This window comes from Strigops habroptila, chromosome 2 (assembly GCF_004027225.2).
Source record: "Strigops habroptila isolate Jane chromosome 2, bStrHab1.2.pri, whole genome shotgun sequence".
Classification (NCBI taxonomy): domain Eukaryota; kingdom Metazoa; phylum Chordata; class Aves; order Psittaciformes; family Psittacidae; genus Strigops; species Strigops habroptila.
In genome coordinates this window covers 30,672,589-30,690,236 of record NC_044278.2, presented here as the reverse complement: position 1 = coordinate 30,690,236, position 17,648 = coordinate 30,672,589, and the positions used below count along the sequence as shown (strand labels likewise).

General features: G+C 37.7%; 1 protein-coding gene across 7 annotated transcripts in view; it reads right to left on the bottom strand.

The window, feature by feature from the left end:
- The window catches only part of TTC3 (tetratricopeptide repeat domain 3), a 64,087-nt gene continuing 46,439 nt past the window's right edge, over positions 1-17,648 (bottom strand). For 4 of the 7 annotated variants that reach the window (XM_030471938.1, XM_030471914.1, XM_030471928.1 and 1 more), the window contains 16 exons: positions 16,743-16,819; positions 15,835-15,987; positions 14,559-15,471; positions 12,546-12,611; positions 11,734-11,883; positions 10,328-10,467; positions 8,801-8,869; positions 7,983-8,079; positions 7,019-7,119; positions 6,283-6,376; positions 5,626-5,724; positions 3,184-3,605; positions 2,618-2,738; positions 2,233-2,466; positions 1,926-2,015; positions 165-1,290 (listed from right to left, as the gene is read on the bottom strand). In XM_030471938.1, the coding sequence (XP_030327798.1) occupies positions 1,180-1,290; positions 1,926-2,015; positions 2,233-2,466; positions 2,618-2,738; positions 3,184-3,605; positions 5,626-5,724; positions 6,283-6,376; positions 7,019-7,119; positions 7,983-8,079; positions 8,801-8,869; positions 10,328-10,467; positions 11,734-11,883; positions 12,546-12,611; positions 14,559-15,471; positions 15,835-15,987; positions 16,743-16,819 (2,937 nt within the window). In that variant the 3' untranslated portion in view covers positions 165-1,179. Of the gene's footprint in view, positions 1,291-1,925; positions 2,016-2,232; positions 2,467-2,617; positions 2,739-3,183; positions 3,606-5,625; positions 5,725-6,282; positions 6,377-7,018; positions 7,120-7,982; positions 8,080-8,800; positions 8,870-10,327; positions 10,468-11,733; positions 11,884-12,545; positions 12,612-14,558; positions 15,472-15,834; positions 15,988-16,742; positions 16,820-17,648 lie in introns of those variants that run through there. The other 3 variants (XM_030471899.1, XM_030471922.1, XR_003989431.1) reach the window with 3 other exon arrangements.

Here is a 17,648-nt window from a genome sequence, read left to right as displayed (position 1 = left end):
TTACTGCTGCAGCCAATTTATTTTTGATCCAAGTGCCAAGTAATATACTGATTAATCACAGAATAGTTTAAAACTTCATCTGGAGAATACATATGCATTTGGGGGAACATCTGATTCCTAGAATTAGCTAACAACCAACCTCATGTAATCAACTTAATACTGCCTGTATCCAAACAACAGTCACAGTCCAGTTTCAGGGTGGTGAGGCTGTACACTCTCTAGTCCTGGTCTTTTGGGTACTGGAGAAAAGTTTTACAGTGACAAAGGTACTCAGGCAAGCTCAGACTTCTAAAGCAGTAGGAGAGCCAGTCTTTCAGCTGTCTGCATCCTGTACCTCACGCTGTGGATGAACATCCACACACAGAATACAGATGCAGGTTTGCTTCGTCAAAAACAAAAATTTTGTAATTCCGATTTAAACAAATCAGCTCTTCAGCAATGAGGAAAATTCAAATCATATTGTGAGATTAAAGAACTGAGCCACAGTATTACAACTCAATGATAAACAAAAAGAAGGAATCGTGAATACTTAGAAATTCTTGCTTTAAAATATTACTAAAAGTAATTACTTAAACAATTTGAATTATAAGCTATGGATTTATGCAGAGTAAGGAGCTGCAATTATGTGAACTGCATTCATAATGAATACAACAAGCCTGATTTGAATCCTGCAGTTAAATTCTGTTTGTGCCAAAGGAAGGTAGGTAATGTCTTGGCTGTTCCAAATTCTGCTGGTCTGGCACTGGGGTCACCTACTTGGTTTAATACTAGAATTTATTTTCAGGGTGGTGTAAGCTCTGGAGGATGGTGTATCACTCTTAGCAGGAGTGATGCACCATCCTCCAGATGGAGAAAAGTGGATAGAGTAGTTTCAATATCCCTTAGCCAAAAAACATGACCAGTTTTGTGTGCTGCCAGCCTCTGAGCTACACCAGCTTCACACAAGAAAAGTTCTGGATCTTAGAGGATGCCAACTTAATTCTGAGGGTGCCATGGCAGTACCAGCATCTTATGGCTTAATGTTCAGTGGGAAACACTGCAGCAAGTCCGAGCTCTGCTACCATTTCAATATAACCAGGGTTCTGTCTCTTTCTAGGCATCATATTTCTGTTCCTTATCATGGTGGTTATTCTGCAGCTGCTTTGCATCTTACTACAATGTGTTCAAATAAAACAAGGTTTAGGTACATTTGTTCCGTGCAGGAAGCTCAGGAAAGTCTTCAGGTAATAGAGCATGAACGCGGCAGATGGGGCAGGTACTTGAGTGTTGCTTGAGCCAGGTTCTAATGCACTGCAAGAATAGGAAGATGTTGAGGACATAAATCCCGGTATCAGGAGTTCAGTTTAACTAAGTTAGTAATTGTCACTAACAGGCAAGCACAAGATGTTCTATGTTATTAAAGTTTGCAGCAGAGAACTGTTCTCCAGCTGTGACGCTGTGCTCATCAGTTTACATTTGCACCTACTCTGCAATAACAAATCTGCCGTGAACAAACAAGGAAGAAGTCACAGGCAGAAGCATCCAGTTATTCTCACATAATCCTCACTTCTTACTACAGGAAGCTACATGTGCAGCTGCTAGCAGGTGGCAAAAGCAGGGCTTACAGTGATAGCCCGTTCTGTAAGTACGCTGCAAACAACTCTGTGACTTGACTACCAGATTTATCCTCTGAAAAATAAGCTCAAATTCACTCTGATGAATTATCATTTAACTTATAAATCTAAACCTGAAAACTTTCTGGCACAGTAAGGCCATGTGTGTTGCAAGTCTTGGCGTACAAAGTATGGAAAAGAAAGGGGGTTCTGCACTGTTCTTAGGTGCAGACGGGTAAGGGGGGAAGGCTGCTTTCAGAAAATGGAACACGGGCATAACTAGACAGTGTCCATAAGCATTTGCATCTAAGTGATAAGAACAAAAGTCCTTACTTCTCTGTGAAAACGATGCCCGCATTCTAGTTCACACGAGTCTCTGCTTAGCTCATCATGACATATTGTGCAAGGATCATCACTGGAGGCCTAGACATAAAACGCTAAGTTATTTGAAAGTTGGCAACAACTAATCAACAAATTCTAATAAGTTAATAGTGTTACTAATTTTAACAAAGTATATTTAAGCTTTTGCACACCAAATGAATGAGTCAATTATTTTTGTCAGCAGTTCTTTGATTATTTCATGTCTTATAAGAAGCACACTGCAATCACTTCCCCTTCATGGAAACAGTGGAAAACTTACTGTATAGTCTCGTTTCTTCCATTTCGATTTAGGTGTTGCTCCAACATTTCCCCAGGGCTGGAGACTTGGCTGAGGCGGATTTTTACTTGAAGCCTTTTTAAGTGCAGTTGCAGGTTTTGCCTTGGGTGGGCTGGGGACATGTTCTCCTGCAGGGACTTCCCGACTCTGAGTTCCAGCCTGTGCTGCTGACACAGAGGATGGCGACTTCACAGGTCTCCCTGTTGAAGTTGGTGCCTAGGCAGGTATTGGAAAAGAATTTGGAACAAGTCTGCGTTTCAGAGCCTGCAGCAAAAACAAGGTTACGTACTTTCCTGGGCTGTGCTACACCAGTTCCTCTGGCAGGGATGCACAGCAGGAACAGCAGCAACTATGTACACCACAGTACCTTGCTCTGCTGCTCCAGAATGAGATCCGTCACTCTGCTTAGAATTTCATCGAAGCTCAAACCTGACAACGTATTCCCATTTCTTCTTTGTATGGCTTTTATGTAGCTAGTAAAGTCTGAACTGGAAGGGCAAAGACGACATTATGTCTGATTGGCAACATGATGACTGTTACTGGCATAGTCAGAGCATGAGAGAACACGGTAGCCTCCGTGCTTGATTCACAGCAGTGAGAAGATACTCAAATGAACTGCACCAAGTACCTGCTTCCAGTACCTTGCAGTAACTAGAATCTTCCTTAATCATAACCCCCCTCCACTCCCCGCCAAACAATAAAATAATGCTACTTCTATTTGGCAGTGGCTCTAACTGGGGAAAAAACCCAAACCACATAAACGAACACCACAGGTCTGTTCCCTTAAGGAACATCTCACTGAGTGGGAGGGAAGGGAACAACTAAGATTACTCTGCTCATGAAACAGAAGCCTAAGAAATCAGTTCTTGTACTGGATGTTCAGAACTTCTGTTACTCAGCACTACATAGCATTACATTCGTGAAAACAAATACCTGCTGTAATTTGGGAATATGCTCTGTAGATGTGCAATAATATTTTCCAATGGTTTTGGAAGCGTTCTGTTGTTCGGAAATCCGGGAGGCCTCAGTTGTGTAGCTGAGTCACCTTGGTGCTTCTGGTTTGGCTGGACATTCTGAGCGTTATTTCCAGAACTCCCCGACGGGCAAGTTGCTGAAACTTTATCAGAATATGATCCTTCCAGGGGCTTGGAAGGTGTTTTCACTGATCCGCCACTTGCGGAACAAGCCTTAGAATTTGAATATGCTGGCTTAGCTCCAGCCTGTGTATTAAGTGAAGTACGTCTTAGACCTTTATCTTCAGAACTTGAAAATGCAGGAAGTAAATTAGGCTGTGCAGGTGCAGAGGAACACATGATGATGGCTGGATCACTGTCTGGAGGCCTGCCTTGTTTTATCTAGAAAAAACAGTGATTAAAATAAATTGAGCAGATTTCTCGAGCATTTGCAACATGAACTATGACACAGTTGGTAATGCCAAGGAACTGGAAGGTCACATCAATTTATCTAAACTTGCTTCACCTGGGTAAAAACATTGCACAAAGGTGCTCTGTAACAGGTACTACACGTAGAGCACCTGTCTGAAATGGGATTCAATAGGACAGACAGCCCATACACAGGCTGTTCCTTTAACTGAAGACAAAGCTGTTGGACAGCTGTCAGTTTTACATAGGTATAGCTTGAAGTTGGTAATAGAAACAGAACTGCTTTAAACAAGTGCCATTGATTTGGAAATACAGATTTCACTGCTTTTAAAGAATTATATAACCCCTATATAATTCAGTGTAATTTGTTTTTGAAAACCAGAAACAGATGTCAGCTATTGTCATCATCTTGAGAAACTTGGAGCTCACACGAGTCAGGAAGACTTTCTGCACTAACAACTGTCTTCCATAAATGGGAAGAACTCCTTAGAGTAAGTCTAGTTGTTTGACCCCATGACTGCTACTTCTTTCAGAGCTTGACTGCTCTAGGAAGGTGGCTTTCTAACATATGGAACTGAAATTCTGCACTTCTTCATAGTTGAAGTTGAACCTGCTGGTTCCTGTTCTATGTTCTTTAGTTTAGCACCTTTTCGAAGTGATATTTTACCATCCTTCTGAAGGTGTTTAGTTAATGGAATTAAATAGGGAAAAAAAGAGTTTTAATCCACGTCTCTCATTTAGGCTTGATAAAGCCCTCTCAAAGCTGAAAGAATTAGAGATACCTCTTCTAAAAGGTTAGTCTTGTATTACTGCAGTAAAAATAGATACCAAATGCAGAACGAGAGGCTCAACAGTCACTCCTCCCCAACCTGTAAATTGGTGGTAACCAAAGGATGGTAACTAAGTTATCTATATACTTTTAAGAGTTCTGTGCCAGTAAATAGAAAGGAGATACCTAGAAATAAGTGGGGAAGAACAGGTATGCAGGAGAGTGTAAGTGTAACTATTACTTGTGTAAGTCTAGAAAAACTGTAGTAATGATCATTACACAGTATTAGAACAGAGCCTTGAATCTAAATTATACCAAAACCAAACAAAAAAACCTATATGACTTTCTGCAGAGAATATATATAAAAATGTTGTCTTGCCTCTTCGGTGAATTCATGGATTTCCTATGTGTGTGCATTTCACTTATTGAGTCTGTTATCTCCCCTATCTTGAACCGTCTTCCCCTTCCCCTACACCATCCCAGGTCCTGTGGTTTCTGAATGCTATTTGTCTTCAGGGCTGGGCATCACCTCCCTGCCCTGGTTTCAATTTTGCCATGAGTGAACGTTTGCACCACTGCTGCAGCTAGCTTGGCTGTATTTTATCACTGTCAGGTGTCTCCCCACCACCGTGCTCATGGACAGTTCAAAGAGTACTGACTTTGTCCTTGCTCCAGGAACAATCACAGGGTATGGAAGTAACTAACATGACATGAGCAAAGCATTTGTGGAACTGTTGGCCCACAAGAAAATGTTTTTAAGTAGTAGTTATCCAGGATGTAGTCATTGCAGATGCATTTCCATAAATGGTATGCTCCATCTAGTTCACAACAGATATAACTGGAAGTTGATTTTGGTATTTGTAATCAGTTACACATGTCAGTGTAATGAGGCCTTGTCCCTATGGATTTTGGTGCTACAGGAAAGTCACGATACACAGAAATATTAGTCCCAATTCAGATAGAACATGAAGCATTTTAAAGTTAACTTCAAACAGCTTGAGCCTCTCAAACGACTTGACAATGTTCTTCTCACTGGCCTTCATCATGCTAATCCGCAGTCACCCTTTCCTTTTGACAATTACCTGGACGTATGGAGAGCCAGGTTACTTTGTATTCAAGGCTGTGTATTAAAGTTCTTTTTGTACATGTCCTATAACGGGCAGCCATGCCGATTCAACCATAAAGAACTTCTTAACAAACAGCTATCAAATGTAAGATACATACTAAGACACTGGGAGGAGAAGGAAGATCCACAGTTTCCATTTTAGTGAGGCAGTTCCGTGCACCATTTTTCACCATCTGAATTTTTTCTTCATACTCGATCTGCAGAAGAAACACAAATTATCCTCCACATCAGCTTAACTCACTCTATAGAAAATGGCATGAACACAACTACTTTTTTGCAAGACACCAACGATATCAGGCCTTTCAAATGGAGATGTGAGGCTACCATTTGCTATAAATGATGTATTTGCATTGATGCTTGAAAGGGTTTGGGAAACCCTTTCTAGTTCCTAAAACTCAGTCTAGACATTTTACATCTTAACGTCTCTGTTGTTTTCAGAGAAGTTGCATGGGTTATCTAGAGTTCAAAAAGTACAAAAGAACCAAGAGCAAGAGTGGGATGCAATTTCGAAGCAAGTGTATAAAGGACAGATTTTTGCCTTTATGAAATTGAAGATAGTTATTATAATTTAACTACACTTAAATAATCTGGACTTAAACCTGTGCCTTTCTTTTGTAATTAAAAAATTGCAGTTCAGCATTTGCAGGACAAGCTACTGGTGTTTTAAAAAAGGAATTCAAAATTATTTAAGGTATTCAATCTATTTTAATTTCCAAAGTTCAACTTAAAGCTCTTTAGGAGAAACTAAGGCTTACCTTTACTTTTTCCCGTTGTTTATTTACATTTGAAATAAATATTTCCCAGGATTCAATCTGTGACTTCAACTTAGGTGCTGCTGAAGCTGAGCTGCTGAAGCATTCGAGATTGTCAGTTAAAATCCAACATTCCCATTATTTTTGTTCAAGACCATTGGTTTTAGTACCACAGTTCTTTTCTCTACCAACTAAATCACAGTTAAAGACTCAAGCAATTTTAAAACTGGCTAAATGACCGGTACTTGGATCCTATCCAATCTTAGAAGTGGATTCCTCAAATGTAAATTGGTATTTTGTGGCAATATAAGGAAATGGAACCTGGCATAGGTTTCTAAAAAGGTTAACACCAAGAGCTGAATTAGTTTCTCGTAAGGAAGAAAACAATGTTGTTGTATGCCCAGCAGTTTTGTTTGCACTCTGCTTTATTTCCATTGCAGCCCTTTTGCAGTGATATACTGTGCAGGAATAACTGGAATTTCCCAGTAGCCTGATTTTCCCCGGCTAAGAAATAATATGACAAGAAGCTTGCTCCTGCTTAAGTATTACACATCTTGGTAATTTCAGATTAAGAAGAAATTCAGCTTCAGGAAAACTGTATTTAACTATTAAGTTTCTACGCACCTTTCAAGCTGACATCCCTTTGTGAGCAAAACTGACTTGTCAAGATTAAAAGTTCAGTAGTTATTTGTATGTAGCTACTAGTAGTACTGAAATTTCTGGTGTAAGCTCTCCATACCTGCTCCATGACTTCAGCATCTTGAGATTTGTTTCTGCTTTGACAGCTATGCCACTTAGTTTGCATACTTCAGTTTCCTTCCAGTTTTTGAGTACTGATATCTGTAACAAAACAAACTCTGTAAAAAAACCCTGTGCAGTAAAAGCACTGCTGTAGCACAAGGAATACAACACGCACTGAGTTCCTACGATGAGCAATTTCACATGGAATTAACAGCCCTGGCAGGCCTTCAGGAGGATAAAAAGGCTGCATTCATTTCAACTGATAGTAGAAAGCTTCCATAAATGTTCCATTTGCAACTTATCCTATATATAGGATATATATTTATATATGTACACTTAAAAGTAATTAAGGCAACCTTTTAAATACTGCATGGTTGAAAACTAATGTGGACCAACAATCTAATCTTTTTACAAAAATCGTAAGACAGCCTTTGAGCCCTTCTTAAGAAAGGAGAATTGTTCATGATATTAAAGCATTTCCAGTATAAAACATACCGATTTAGAAAAAATCTTGGTATTTTTCAGTACTCTCCTCCTTTCAGTGAAACACACAGGCTGGTTGTTACATTCTGATTCTAGCTGATAAAGCAGCAGCTATATATTAGCTAACTATGACTTACTTTAAACAAGGAATTTTTCAAGTTCCTATGGTTAATTCTTGCTAATGGAATCTATTCATAACAAGGCTAAGTATGAAACTCAATTACTAGTTGAATTTTGCTTGGGGCAATACTATATCCCCCAAATTTTTTTAATACTGATCAGTAACAGTAATGTGCCTGGATGATCTGTGATGTTATCTGTAGGGTAACATCATGAACAGCACTTTTGATATATGCTTATGAAAAGTTTTAGATGCTATTTCAAAAGTAAACAAGGCTTCACCAGTCATCTTCCCCACCTACTATCAGTGCAAATGATCCAAGCGTTAGCAAAAGTGGTTTAAGATCTTTTGTTTGTACCTCTGCTTTAACAGCTCTTTTCACACACTCTTGGTAGTCATCTTGACTCTTTTTGATAAGCTCTTCCAATTTTACTTTCTCACTAGCAAGTTTATTACTGTGAAATAAAAAAAAAAAGTTAAATATTTGAGTAATGTTTATGACAGAGTAGTATTTAAAATTTATGGCATTTTAGAGGTTTTCTACAAGTAAACTCTTCTTTGGAATGGCACATCTCCATTTACATTGTTCAGCTTGTGCCTTCAGGTACAGCATCATGCTCTTGCAGCCCTACTGCTGGCTCCACAGGCACAGCCTCAGGATTTCTTCACCACTTCTCCCTGTGCAACCTAAAAAGTTTACAGGAGTTTGACTACTGCAGTCATGCAAGTGTTATTGTTCTGAGCCTGATCACATAGATGAAGAATGTATCTATAAATGAAACCTTGTCTTTATACTATGTGGAAATGAGTTACTTTTAGAAAATGTTTAGGTAACCTTAAGTACATTTAGGACTACAAGCATGTGGAGGTGCAAAGCTACACAGAGCAGTACAGTATGTCTGTACCACGCCCAGCTTCTAGCAGGTGTTCTAAAACACAACTTCATATAATCAAGGGAAATGTATGAGAGTATGTTGAAAAGCCAGATTTTTATTATCCTAAATACCTAAAAGAAAATAGCATTTACTCACAAAAAGTAAAAGTAAACTAACTTCAAATAAGGGATAGAGGTTAAAATAAATACTTATTTTTCCTAAGCCTTTACCCAAAGTGAAGAGAGAACTCAATGAAGAGTCAGCAGAAAAATAATAATGCTGAAAGGTACAAGAGTTTTACCTGGTCTCGAGATACGTATTTAAATATTCTTTATACTGCTTTTCCTTCTCATCAGTGGTCTTCAAATACCTAGAGTAATCAAACATTTATTAAGCTTGTTCTGAAAAATGTTCATTAGCAAATACATGGCACGTTCCCCTACAACCACAGTGACAACTGTGCAGCAGTAACAATGCTGTTTAATACTGTAAGTGCATTTAAATGTATTCCTGATTAAGCAGTAACTAATGTAAAAGCAGGCTGATGATTTTTCAAGACAAGTTTGCCCCAAATTTGTCCCAAACTATTTAGACTAATGATAATACAACAGCATTCAAGGCCAGAAGTCTTCTCAGATCTGTGAACTGCGAGAGAACTTAAAAACACAGTAGGAATTGTCAAATCTGATTAGAGAAATTATCCTAAATCAGTTTCATCAGTTATCTAGAAGCTATTTTAAATATTTACCTGTAACTTGGGGGGGGGGGAAGAAAAAGGAAAATATGAAAGCAGAAAAGCAGATATGTACATATTTCAGCCTACTACTAATATTTCAGCCTACTACTGTGATAAACACCTATCTGGTTACACAGCCAATCGTCAGGTTACCTAAAGATTTCTGAACTCTTTAGAATTAGAATGCTTCAGAAAAAGCTACTGACAATACTGCATCAAATGACACATGATTTATTTTTCAGTATGTCAGTGACATGATCTCATGGATGCTGCTTGGCTATTATAGGAGTTGCTTCTTGCTCCTCCACAGCCAGGAGAGCACATTCCCAGGGGAAGAGCTAGGTCTGCTGCACACAGATAGGGTTATGATGGGCTTCACACATTGATATCAATGATTTAGGTTCTATGGAAAATCCTGCAAACTTCTGGTTTACGGTGAAGGATGGGTAAAAAAAACCAAAAAAACCAACAAAACCACCCAAACCCCCAACAACTCAACAGATACACCCAGTTATGTGGTTCTGGCAGTTTTACTTGAATCTGGGAAACAAGTTACAGGACTAGAAAAGGAGGAAATGTGCATCCTTCGATGACCCTCAGATACGCTACTGTGGCAGAAAGAGACAAAAAGGCTGTATGAAAAACAAATGAAGACTAGAGCTTGGTTGGGTTGACTGTACAATAGAAGAAGGAAGAATGGAAATGACAATTTAAAGCTAATCATAATGCAGTTGAGGAGCACGCTGAGAAAGCAACGGTAAGTCGTGAAGGAGAAAAGTAAAAAAGCAGTGCTACAGGTTTCTGGAAAACATGAGATCTTGAACAGTGAAGAAAGTGGCATTTGTTAATTAGGAAAAATAATGCTATATGTAGATCCTATTAACAGCAGTTCTAATCCAAGAATTGCATTTAACTCATTTCAGAATGACATAATCAGGGCAACAAGTCTGAGTTTTCACTCTGCATACATCATGGAATCAGTAGATACTGAAACTTACCAAAGTCTATCAGAAATCACTGCACTGAGAGCTGCTTAAAAAAAAAAAAAAAAAAAAAATCAAAGTAATGTAAATCAGTATTTAAAATTAGCACCTCTCATTGGTATCTGTATGCTTTTTAGCTGTGCTCCTTAGTGCTTTAAAGTTCTCTTGACTTTCTTTTTTCTCCTGTTGCCATTTTTTCACTTGCATTTCTAAGTCTCGATGAAACCAATCCAGTTCAGTCTTTGATAACTAAAAGCAGAAAATAAGAAAACATTATTTCTGAAAACACTATTTTATTCAAAAGCAAGTTAGAGCAGATTGCTGGCACTTACGATCAACAGCCAAGGCAGTGAAAAGTACAGTAACATGAGTTTTACTAGTGGCTAATTAACTGTTAATTCAGCTGTTCAGTGTGGGCAACATACTCATAAATGCTTCCCCCCCAACTATCTGCACACTTTGTTTCTATGGCTTGCAACCCCGTTTTGCAGCCAGCTAAAAGAAGAAACCCAGTTCCACAGTGTCACGTACAAATACGTACTGAAATGCAGCTCAAAATCAGAACTGATACTATTGTATTGGCACTAACAACCAGGAAGTTACAATTCATAACAGAGCAAGACAGCAGTGGATCTTATGGCTGCCATAACTGCTTAAGAAACTCCAACCAAACAATGTAGCATCAATGGATCATTGGGAAATACATGTAAAAAATTATTTTTTTTAAAAGTGCTTTCAGTGCCCATGGCCAAGTTCACCCACCCCACACACTGCCATGCTTTCAGCTCAAGCTTTTCTGAGCTCATGGTTTTACCAAATGTTGATACAGACATAATAGATGTGAGACTCCATCAGCCCTTTTATGAAGGTTTGCCAGACTACGTTTAGGCAATGGCAAAGCTAGAGCTCAGGAGCTCCCAAACTGCAGTACAGGAGTTTACTTCAACACGCTACTGGAAGGAAAAATATATATAAAACTGAGACTGAATGACAGGCTCCATCTTACTAAAGATTAAAGAGAGGGCATGGGGAGACATGGCTTTGGTGTCACCTGGTATTTATTTTTTAAACGGAAAAATTCCTTTTCACGTAGACAAATGGGCAACTGGTAGCATCTACACCTTTAACTATAAAATTAATCCTGTCAAAGTGATAATAGGCTGACAGTGTTATTCGGGGATGACTCCTCTTGCTCCCAGACATTTCCAAGGAAATAAAGCCTGTCAGCAAACCCAACATACCAAGACAAAAGAAAGAGTCAGCAGTATAGGGCTTTTTTTTTCTTGAGCTGAACCAAAACCAATACCTATCCACTAGATGGAAGCAAACAATATCCTACACGTTTAAGTGTGTTCAACGGACGATGACACACAAAGATTGTGAGATTTGCCAAGTTAGACTTCACAGCAATGAGGACTGCCAGTCAAGTTTCAGAAACACTGCTGATCAATTACAACCAATCTATCTTGTGAATCACTGCAGTTTGTCCCATTGCTGCCTGGATAAAAACATTACCTCAGTCTCTTGAACATTTCTCTTTATGACCTCTTTTAAAGCACTGGTTTCTTCTGAGCTTCGGCTTTGTAACTGTTCATATTTTTCCTGTGCTTCTTTAAGTTGTTCTTTCAACACTTGGTGCTCCTTTTCCATACGTAGAATATCTCCCTGAAAATCAATCAGTTACAAAAACAATCTAGTATTTGTTTCCACAGGGCAGCAAACATTCATGATGTCTAAAAAGAGCAGTCTGCTGCCAGGTGAGATTCAAAATCTTGAGTGTGGTTGGGGTGGGTTTTTTGGGGGGGTTTATTGCGGGAGGTAAGAGGAGGTGGTGTTTAACAGAAAGTTTTGTGAAGTTTCAATCCAGCTCAGGAAATGAACATTCATGTCTGACCATGAATGGAATGTGACTAGTTCGAAGGCCACATTTTCTCACTTCTATCTCCTGCTACAGACATAGGACTGTCAGTAACATCAGTCTGAGCTGTTTATCTGCCAAAATGGAATATTTAAATCAAATCTCAAGATTTTTGGAGATGAAATGCTAAATTTCCCTAAAACATACTCCAACATCTGAATAGCTACGGAACAAAGCTCCAAAATCTTGTTGTGGGCCTATGTGAAGTTTTCAAGAACATTACAGAATGCAGCCCAACATGAATCAGGGGAGAGAACCCAACACCACACACCACCAAAGAAACTAAAATAAAAAATATTTGCTAAACCATATAATTTTCAGAGAACCTTTACTTTTTTGGCTACTAAATTTCTGGGCATTCCTTTAACCTTCTTCATGAGAAATATGAACAAATATGTAGGTAACTTACTTGTTGCATTTCAAATGGATGAAACGGCAAAGTATTAGTTTCCCTATCAGCTACTTCATGATTTACCTAGAATACAAAGAATCATTAGTTGATTAAAAAGCTTTCCAGTTATATACGCAAATAGTAGGTGAGCTCTGTTTTGGAGTTTTGGTACCTAACCTACAATTTTACAAATCCAACTCCATTACAAAGTAGGTCTACCTACAAAGTAAAAAAGAAATCATGCAAGTGTTTCTGAAATGGACTTCTATCTATAATGAAAGCACTTTTTTTTGTCATGATCTTTCCCTAGTTTAATTGACCATGAAGCATTTATATTGAGAACAGCTCTTTGAGTCTTCAAACACAGCTGTGCTCTGAATGTCTGAAAACTTAAGACTTGCAAAACCAGTGTCTGATAGCTCACCAAGGAACTGTGTTTTGTGGCTCCTGCTAAACTCAAGATGGACTACCTAAATGCTTCTACTTAGAAGGGACTACACCCAAGGACCCTCCAAATCCCTTGTTTTCCTCAAATACCATCCATCAATGACTTACTGAAAGAACAGAGTTTAAAATCTAATCATGTGTCACATTAAAGAGCCAATTTATGATGTTACTGTTATAATAGACTATTAGAATCACAGTCGGGTAATGTTAAATAAAGAAGTGTGGTAGAGCAAGGCAAACAGAAACATATCTGTCGCTTAGTGACATTTTTATCTCTTCTAACCAGAATTCACTAAATTAAAAACTGTTGCCTTTTCTGATATCTCTTTGTTGCATGTGTTCAAGAACCAAACAGAAATCCCATTTCAAAAGCCCAGTCAGCCAAGTGACGTAATTCATCTGCCAAGACTTATGGCAAACTAGCTTTCAGCAAGTGATCAGGAAAGATCTGGAGTGAAGAAAAGTTTTGGATACAAAACAAGTTTGAAAAAGGAAAAAAAAAAAAAAGTAAGTTAACATTTTCCTAATATAGAAAGCAAGAATAAAAAGACAACTATTTATTTTAACAGCTATAAACAGCTGTTCCTCCTTTAACAAGAAACAAATGAAGATGAGGCACTCTGCATCAGTCCCTCTAGCATGTTAGATAATCTCTCATAAACGGATGTGTAAAACTGCCATATCTGTAACTCTGAAATCCCAGCATCTTAGTCCAAAATGTTTTCTGGAACAAACATGGATGTGATTTTTGTCTCCCTGTTACTGGAACTGTGTTTTCATGAGCGATGTATGCTGGTCTAACTCTGGGGTACCATTAAGAAGTGAATGTTCCAGCCCCTCTTCTGTTCAGCTGCATGGCCTGCCCCTTTCCGGGTGTTCAGCAATCCTTTCTCTTTTACTGTAGGCAGTAAAAAACTTTCAGTTTTTACTTAAGGAAAGAAAAAGAAATGTGATGGAGCTTGCCCCCTGAACTCACCATATAGCTGGGCCACCACTGTAAGACCATGAAGGAAGCATCAACCAGCAATTGTTAGAATGTACAAACTATCTAAATCCTCAAATATTGTGAAAGTTAAAACGGATCACTGAACTGATTAAAAATGAAAAATGATGACACAGAAAGACTTTCCTTAACCTCTAAAGTGAAGTTTAAACTGATGTATGTGCACCCTCCTTTAATCCTGGATCAAAAGATCTGTGAAAAGTTCAGGCAGAACAAAATTCAGTAACCAGCTTTTTAAAGAATTACAAATGAAAACCAAGAGTAGTTGTAGAAAGTGCCAGCATCTTAAACTGCAAGTTGTAAGGAAGTGCCCAGTTTGATAAACACCACAGTTATCTTCCAACTCATAGCCTTTTTTGGGGAGATAAGTACTAGAGAATGCTAAATACTACTTTTAAGATCCTTTACATTTGGGTGGCTGGAGGTATTACTTGAATATTTGATCTTGAAACTCTATACAACATTCAATCCTTTGGAAAGTCATAAAGAAATCATTCCAACAGGAGTTGCACTTTCCAGTGTTCAACACTGTCATTTACCACTTAAAAGCACTCGAATAGCTGTTCATTTTAATTTCTTACCTGAACAGCTATCATCCTTGTGTGAGGATTGCTTTTCATTAGAGGTACACCTCTACTTTCTTTTTCCAACTTAATAACCTGTAGACCACATTCAGCTTCACTTGTACTATTTGCAACAGCAAAATTGTCTTCATAAAATGTGTCATCTGAGTTCTCCGTTTGGCACTGAGGGTCTTCATCTGTTTTTATTTCAGTTGGTCTAAAGCTGCTGAAGACGTATTTTCTGTCTGAAACTGCTGATTCATCATTACCCTGATGAGCTACATGATCAGCATAAATATAACTAGGTTGTTGGGCAACATTTGATATGAGAGGCATTTGAGAAGGCATTAGCAATATTCTTTCATATTGACAATCCCAGGAAGTCAGAGGCAAAAATATATCAGGATTTTCAGAATCAAAGCACTTCAGTAAAATGTCTGGAAACAAGGAATCCTTTCCCATGTTATCAATATTATGACTTTGCAAAGAATGCACCGATGTACATGAAGCAGGAAAAGAACAGGGCAAATATTGTGGAGTCTCATAACTTGCTACTGTTAAGTCAGAAGATGTTGATATATGGGGTTGTGTAGGATAAGACAGCGGTTTAAATTCCTTAGCAGCTGGATTTAATTGTAGTTTGTTCTGGAAAGAGTAAGTTTTTTGCACATCACAGACTATATAATTTTCTTCTTCATTATTTCCATTCTCATTTCTGTTTGTATTTTCTTGAATAAGAACTTCATGCTTTCTTAAGCCAATAAGATTATCCACCATAATGAAACGAAGAGATTTCAGAAGAAAAGATTTCAGACCACCTTCATCTTCTACAATCTTGCGAACTTCTTCAGGGAAATGTTCATATTCCCCAACTAGTAATTTATCATTAATTTCCATAGGGCCATGTTGTTCCAAGATTAGAGAGAAATATCTTAAAAAAGAAAAAAAATAAGTTGACATTATCAAAGGGTTTTTTATCCCCATGTAATTCTAGAACCTTATTTCATGTTGTATTTTCACAATAATACTTAAAAGCAAAGACCCTCTGAACAACTGAAGAACAATCATTTGAAAGATGGTGTTCTAGCCAAGCATAATCATTTTCTGTAATATTCTTGCTTGTCCACATCTTACTAAAAACATGCAGCTATTTCAAAACATTAGTATATACTTTTATGTACCTACATATACCAGGCCCCCAAGACTCAAATCATGGACTTAGTTCAAGATGTTATAAAAATTATGAAGTAATATTAAAACCTTTAAACTGCTAAGCACAGAAACGTATACATACTCATACAAGCTCTCAGTGGTCGGATCTGGGTTATTATCCAAATGTCTTTGATAACTGTTACTATTTGAAATGCCACGGAGCACTTCAAATTCCTCTAGTTGCCCCCGAATATATTCTGGGATTACAAATGGTTCATAAGAATTTGTAAAATCTCTGTAGTATTATTAAAACAAAAAAAAAAAAAAGAAAAAAGAAAAAAAGAAGAAATAAGTAGTGCATATGAACAATAATTCCTGTTTCTGAAAATAATTGTATTTGTCACATATACTGAAACAAGAATATACTGTATGGTAGCTACATAGTGCTAAAAATATACCCCGATAGCACGCTTTTTTTCTAACAAGCAGAATAAACACTGTCCCCCAGAATACTTAACTGCTGAACTTATTAACTAACCTGCCACAATAATAGGGCCTAGCTCTTGCTAGCAGCTTTCACATCTATAAGCAAGAGCAAAACTAGGCTCAGAATACAAGAACCTGACTTCCGATTAACACACAAATTCTGAGCAACACACTACAGATGACCTCAATTCAACATCATAACCTGCTTGATGGCTAAGTTCAGTTCTATGGAGTATGTACAAATATATTAAGTAATTTCTCGCTACGTTAAAATGGAGCACAAAACAACCAAGATGTTACTTGAAAGAATAGCTTATGGCCTAGAAGATGTATCAGACTGCAGCCTGGCAACCATTTGGTTACTTCTGACATCATTAAGATCTTTAAATTCTAATGCCCCTTACACCTGTCCTAGAAGCAGAGAAATAATGGCTCCACACAAGCTCATGTCAAAACCACTTAGATGTTAACATAGACTTGGTGTTTCTAAGACACTGTCTTCTCCAGAACCTGCAAAGCACTTTAGGGTTTGGGCAATAAGCAAAGATACACAATGGTACTTACGAAGTATTTTCTTCTATAAATATCTTATCTTCTTCTCGTGGTGCTGTACTAACTCCACTGGATAATACTAAAATAGGCTAATTAAAAACAGATTATTATTTTTTTAATCTCACAAAAGAATATGCACAACATTCTACTTGTAAAGACTATTATTAACTTATTTACACTGACTCTTGTTCTATAAGTTGATCATGTTCAGAGGCCGTATTATGAACTGCAAAACTTTTAAGTACAATAATCAGTACTGAGTCATAGCAAGAAAATTCTTAATTTAAAATTATTGATTTCTTCTTCAGAACTTATTTTGGAAGAAGAAATTGGGATATTCAATCCAAGCTCCCTCCTTTTTTTACCAATTTCGCCAAAATCCTAGATGTGCCTCATTTTCCTTTGAGTTTGGCTTAAAAACCAAACAACAGTACAGCTTTGCTTTGTCAGGACTTCGATATAGCTTCTTTCCAGTGGGCTGCACATCAACTGACTTCCTAGGAAACTCACTCTTTACATCAGAGAGCCTTCAAGCTTTCATAATTTTACTCCAAGTAAGTGCAAGTTATTAAAACCACGTGGAGCTAGGAATATGACACCTGTTATTCTTATGTTCACCATTACAAATGTTTTAGTTGTCTTTTAATTTTTATTATCTAATAACTTTAGAAATACACAGACTTGTACAAATGCGTCTAACTCAGAAAAAGAAAAACCATAAAAATTATCAGAAAAGACAGTTTAATACATAATTTTAGCTCTAGTTCATGAGGTGTAAGGACACAATTTTCTTTCACAAAATGATGGGTAAAGTGTCCTTCTCCAAATCTTCTATTTGTCAGTGCAAAACAAAGTGGAGCATAAAGTATCAATTCCATACAGCAGTGAGTGTACTGCATTCACATTTCCCCAAATTAA